Source organism: Electrophorus electricus, chromosome 23 (assembly GCF_013358815.1).
Source record: "Electrophorus electricus isolate fEleEle1 chromosome 23, fEleEle1.pri, whole genome shotgun sequence".
In the NCBI taxonomy this organism is placed as follows: domain Eukaryota; kingdom Metazoa; phylum Chordata; class Actinopteri; order Gymnotiformes; family Gymnotidae; genus Electrophorus; species Electrophorus electricus.
Window position 1 is genome coordinate 5,712,256 of NC_049557.1, and position 5,698 is coordinate 5,717,953.

Below are 5,698 nucleotides of genomic sequence, written 5' to 3' on the forward strand. Positions count from 1 at the left end.
TCAATAACTTTTAATTTTGTAGCATTATAAGTGTTTGCCTAATAGAAATGCATGAAAAAAGTTTGCTGTGTGCAATTCAAACAAAAACAAAATGATCACACAATAGACTACGCATATGTGTACACATGCTCATTACCTGTCGCTCTCGCCTAACCTTGTATTGCAGTAAAAATGCTCGTCACACAGTTTTAATTAACACTAAACTGGGAATGCATGTGTAGTGTGTCAGATAAATGAGACAAAAATGTATAAATGAGTATAAATAAATGTGCGTAAGTAAGTATGTGTGTGTGTGTGTGTGTGTGTGTGTGTGTGAGTGAGTGAGTTAAAGTACATCACACAAAAATTTGGAATGTGTGCTCTTAGATGGTAGAAAATTCTCGACTATTCCATCATATAATCTGCACATTTAACTGGCTGTGTTTCATCACCCCACAGGCAAATTTGCCATTGCACTAATTCTTAAGCTTGGATCCAGCGTTTTTGTTTCTGACCCAGCACCTGACAGGGACATCTCAAACCCATGTAATTCCGCTCTCTCTTTGGGTCGGTGTGCATCTGAATTTTATTCTGGGTTTATTTTCAGTAATCTCTTAATGACATGCACTAACTATCACCAAGGATCCCTCACACACTAAAAGCACTCAGCGAATTCTGTCCTGAGATTAGTCCAGAAATACGTGGGGAGAGTGCAGTGCAGGGTGGGTGGGGAGGGTGATGTTCAGTGTTTATGCTCTCATACGTGTCTTTGGGGAAAAGTTACAGGCTCAGCACAGCCTGTGATTTCATTTTGAACGATATTTTTATCTTTTTCAGTATTGCTCTGTTTGAAAAATGGAGAAGAGCATTCAAAACATATCGGTTGTTTGAATAGAAAATAAGTCTGCCCCAACTGGAAACGCACAAATGTTAAAAATTGCTTTGTGGGTGGAGTTTATAGCCTAATCCACATGGAACATCTATAAAACCTACCAGCATATTGTTACGATACTGCTTCTTTTAGAAAGAAACAAAAAATTTCTCTCACTTCCTTTGAAATAGCTTTATTTATTGTAGATAATACTGACACATGTACTCAATAGCAGTTACCAGGCTGGTTAAAAACAACAATATTAAAATGGTCAGTGCTCTCTTTTATTTTACTCATAGTGAATCTGATTCTTTTGATATTTTTTTTTTTACAGAATTACTTTTACATAATAATACCATAACATCTATAGTTTTATTTCAGTCTTTTGGGTCAAAAATCTTACTTTAACTTATTTATTAGAAAAGGAATGGAACAGCCTACAGATGACTGAAAGTTCAGTGCTCCAGTCCTGTGAGTTAAATTGCTTAGAAGAGCAAGGCTGGCGATGAGAAAGCAAAAATGTCACCTTTCATTTCAGGTGCAAAAAGGTGTGTGTACAAGAAGCATCAACGGACAGAAACCAGCAAAATGAAAAAAAAAAAATCTGAGATTACAGCGGAACATCTGAGCGGGCGGAAGTGGGAGAAATCGGAAAATGGAAAAGAGCTCCAATATTCAAGGCGGGCCATCGTTGAGCGTTCCGATGTGAGACAGGATCCTGGTACTTGGCGGTCCCTTGTTCCCTGGTGTGTGTTTCCGGGGGAAGAAGAGCCGTGGTGTCTATGGGGTTGTGGGGGGTGTAGTTGGAGCAGGGTAGTAGGGGTAGTTGTCATTTTCTTTATATTAGTGGAATGTGGGATGGGTCAGCGTATTAAAGTTGCTTTTGTGTACTGTTAAGTCTTATTTCATACTCCGCCGCTTCAAGCCTGGCTTCTGTGCTCTGATTGGTGGATGCCACTACCGGGTCACCTGAAACAGGAAGCAGACAGGTCAGAGTTTCCAATGGCTGCTGCTCAAGGACATGCTGGGCAGTAATTAAAATCACTTTTCCCACCTCGCCATGCAAGCTAATGTTCATACTATTTACACAAACACAATATTCTTATTTATATTTATTAGCATGTAAATAACTAATGTCACCAAATACCTCTACTGAGCATGTTATTAAAGATTTCATTAGCCAGCAGTGGTGCCCTGTTAAACATTTCATTGGATGATGGTGTGTGTCCGCTGAGGGGGCATCGTGCTTTCCATGCCTGCTCATGCCTGCTCATGCCCACCCTGGCGGAGCCTGAAGCTGTTGGCACCCAGCGGACTCATTCACTTAGAGCCTGGCACCTTGCCCAGACTGACAGCACAAGAGAAGGTGGCAGGCATGGGAGCAGGGCAACATGGCACGATGCCCACTGTGCTCTGTCTCTCTCTCTCTCTGTCACTGTCTCAGACTCTCTCTCTCTTTCTCCCTGACTCTCTCTCTCTCTTTCTCCCTGACTCTCTCTCTCTGACTCTCTCTCTCTCTCTCAGATCTGCCACTCCCTAGTCAAGACTGAGTGAGGGTTTGGTTGTGGTGGTTATATCTGCCCCTCTGAGCATGCAGAGCATGAGTATCTGCAATATATGACTATAGCCCACCCACACACACACACACACACACACACACACACACACACACACACACACACACACACACACACACATATCTGCCCAACCACACACACACACACACACACACACACACACACACACACATCAGCCCACCCACACCCACACCCACACACACACACACATCTGCCCACACCCCCCCCACACACATCTGCCCACCCACACACACCCACACACACACACACACATCAGCCCACCCACACCCACACCCACACACACCCACACACATCTGCCCACACCCCCCCACACACACATCTGCCCACCCACACACACACACACACCACACACACACACACACATATACACACACATCAGCCCACCCACACACACACACACACACACACACACACACACATCTGCCCACCCCCACACACACACATACACACACATCTTCCCACCCACACACCCACACACACACACACATCTGCCCCCACACACACACACACAACTGCCCACCCACTCACACACACACACACACACACACACACACACACACACACATACATATATATATATACACACACACACACACACACACACACACACACACACACACACATACACATACATATATATATATATATACACACACACACACACACACACACACATATATATATATATATATATATATATATATATATATATATATATATATATATATATATATATATATATATATATATATACACACACACACACACACACACACACACACGCATATATATATATATATATATATAAGGGTGTTGTATTGCCTGTGAAGCACACCTCTTACTCTCTCAGATCCTGCGAACTACAGAGAGGAAGAGAGAGGTGTACAACTGTGTGTTGATAGCACTGTATGGTTTTGGATATCAGCTTATCTCTGTCTGTGAGGATTTAGTAGATTTCACTCGTCACAAATACACGCACACAGGCAACGTCTGGCCTGACCTCTTCTCTGTAGGAGCACTGAAATATTTAACAGCTCCTGTCTTCCTCTCTCTCGCTCTCTTTCTCTCTGTCTTTCTTTCTCTCTGCCTCTGTCTCTCTGTTTTTGGCTACTTTCCACTTCTGTCTGCTGTCTGTTGTAATGGATGTCCTGTCTGTAATGGCCCCATAAGGGTCTGTTCATTATTATTGATCCATGTGATTGATCAGCCATGTGGTTCAGCTTTCTGTACACATCATGACATGGGGAATACAGTTCATCATTACTGTCGCCTGTATATATCTTCAGTGTAAAACAGGTTTCAACAATGACATCAAAGATAGTGCAGAACAGGCCATTTGGATGCTTTGTGGTCCATCTAATCAGCAAATAGTGCATGTGGCTTGGTGCATTCACATATTCACTGCAGAATTTTAGCTCTCATGTGCATATTCAGTGGAGCTGTTTCTAACGGTTCCCCTGACAGCAGGCAACAGTGTTAATGACCATCCTGTTGGGGACCTGGCTTCAACAGCTACTGCACAGGTGTACCAACTCATCAAAACTCAGAAGCCCATGTCGCTATAGTCACGCTTGGTGCCAAAGGGAAACTGCCATCTGGATATTGATCATCTAATTTTGCCATTGCCTGTTTTCATATGAAGGGGACTGGGTATGTGGGACATAATTGTATAGACCTGGTGCTAATGTGATCCAGATGGCATCACATTGACTTTACAACCAGCACAGTTGCATAGAAATAGCTGCATATCATTGTTCAGTTCAAATTATGGACTAGTTTGCCCAGATCTGATTAAACCTAAACTACATGGTTAATTAAGATTTCCACTTTCAATTTTGTTTTGGTTTAGAACTATGATGTGTGTACAGGATGGGAGTCTGTTTAAACCACACTAATAACACCATTAACGCTTTCGTGTAACCATTTAGTGATCAGATGCAAAGCTCAGCAGAAAAGTAAAGTAAAACTTCATATAAACAGCTCAATCTAAATAAAGACTGGATTCAAACTGAACTGAAGAGCTCTTTTAATAATCATCTGAAGGACGTTCTGTGTCATGTAAACCCTTCAATCTGTGCATCTTTTCTGCACATGTCCCTTTGTTTTGTGCTGAGCAACAAGACACAGTGAGAGCTACTATTTAGTTAAAAAAGAAATTATGCTGTAAACATTAAAAGGCTTGCAAATAGTTGACAAAGGGTTAATTTATCATTTATCTAAGTCATTTATCTAATGTTTTAAATGATATTCCATTACCAGTAAGCTACAATAATACATTTTCTTGCCTCTGATATGCAGCAAAAAGGTGACGTTATAAAAAGGTGGGTTAGGTTTGTCAACAGCAGCTGGAGAACATGACAATGAATCAGTGATTAAGCACATCATAGTTTATATAACATCCTCTACATTATTGAACGTCATAGCGCCAGCCCACGGCAAACTGACAGTTCCGAAGTTCAGTGGCTACAGAGCGGGATGACAGTCGGAATGTGATAGTGCTCTGGTTCAGCTTGCCAGATTAGATCTCCAGTTTCCTACAATGTGGTGAGCTGGAGCTTTGGTGCTGTGTTTTTGTTGTTTGTTTGTTTTTGGCGTATGCTCTCCCTCTGCTCCCTCTGCTTTTGACCACATCTGCTCTGATTCTGGGCTGCACTGTATTTGATGTAAGATCCAACACTCCTCAGATCCTCCCTGGTCTGCACTGAGCACGCATAGAAGGAAAGGAAATAGGTCACAAAGCAGGAGATCTGAACGAGAGAGTGAGAGACAGAGAGAGAAGAGAGAGGAGAAAAAGAGAGGGAGAGAGAGAGAGACAGAGAGAGGATGTCTCCCCAGTGGAACGTTTATGGTCAATTTTTCATTGTAGCTCTGACAAACTCATAGCTCCAATTCCACACGGTGCCAGATAACTTCCATATTTTGGTGACGCTGTCTCCCTCTAAAGCAGTCATATCCTCTACAGGGCTGATTGACACTGATTGATTGATTTTTTTTTTACTGCAGTGAGGCTTGCCTCTGTAAGACAAACATCCCCATAATTAGATACCATCTATTTACCATGAACAGACAGCACAATATGATGGGCTGAGAGAGAGCACTTAGATACAGATAACACGTGACTATTAAAGCATACATGTGCAAAATGCTAAGACTCTATATCAGGCTGGTTGTGTGTGAGAGATTGTGTGGGTTGTGTGTATGTGTGTGCATGTGTGTGCATGTGTGTGTTTGTGTGTGTGCGTGTGTGCGT

General features: G+C 42.2%; 1 protein-coding gene across 1 annotated transcript in view; it reads right to left on the bottom strand.

Moving 5' to 3' along the window:
* Nucleotides 1-1,030: 1,030 nt before the first annotated feature.
* si:ch211-254n4.3 (uncharacterized protein LOC100003386 homolog) overlaps nucleotides 1,031-5,698 on the bottom strand; it is a 92,978-nt gene continuing 88,310 nt past the window's right edge. The window contains exon 5 of the mRNA XM_027001401.2: nucleotides 1,031-1,819. Within this exon, the coding sequence (XP_026857202.1) occupies nucleotides 1,808-1,819 (12 nt within the window). The 3' untranslated portion in view covers nucleotides 1,031-1,807. The remainder of the gene's footprint in view (nucleotides 1,820-5,698) is intronic.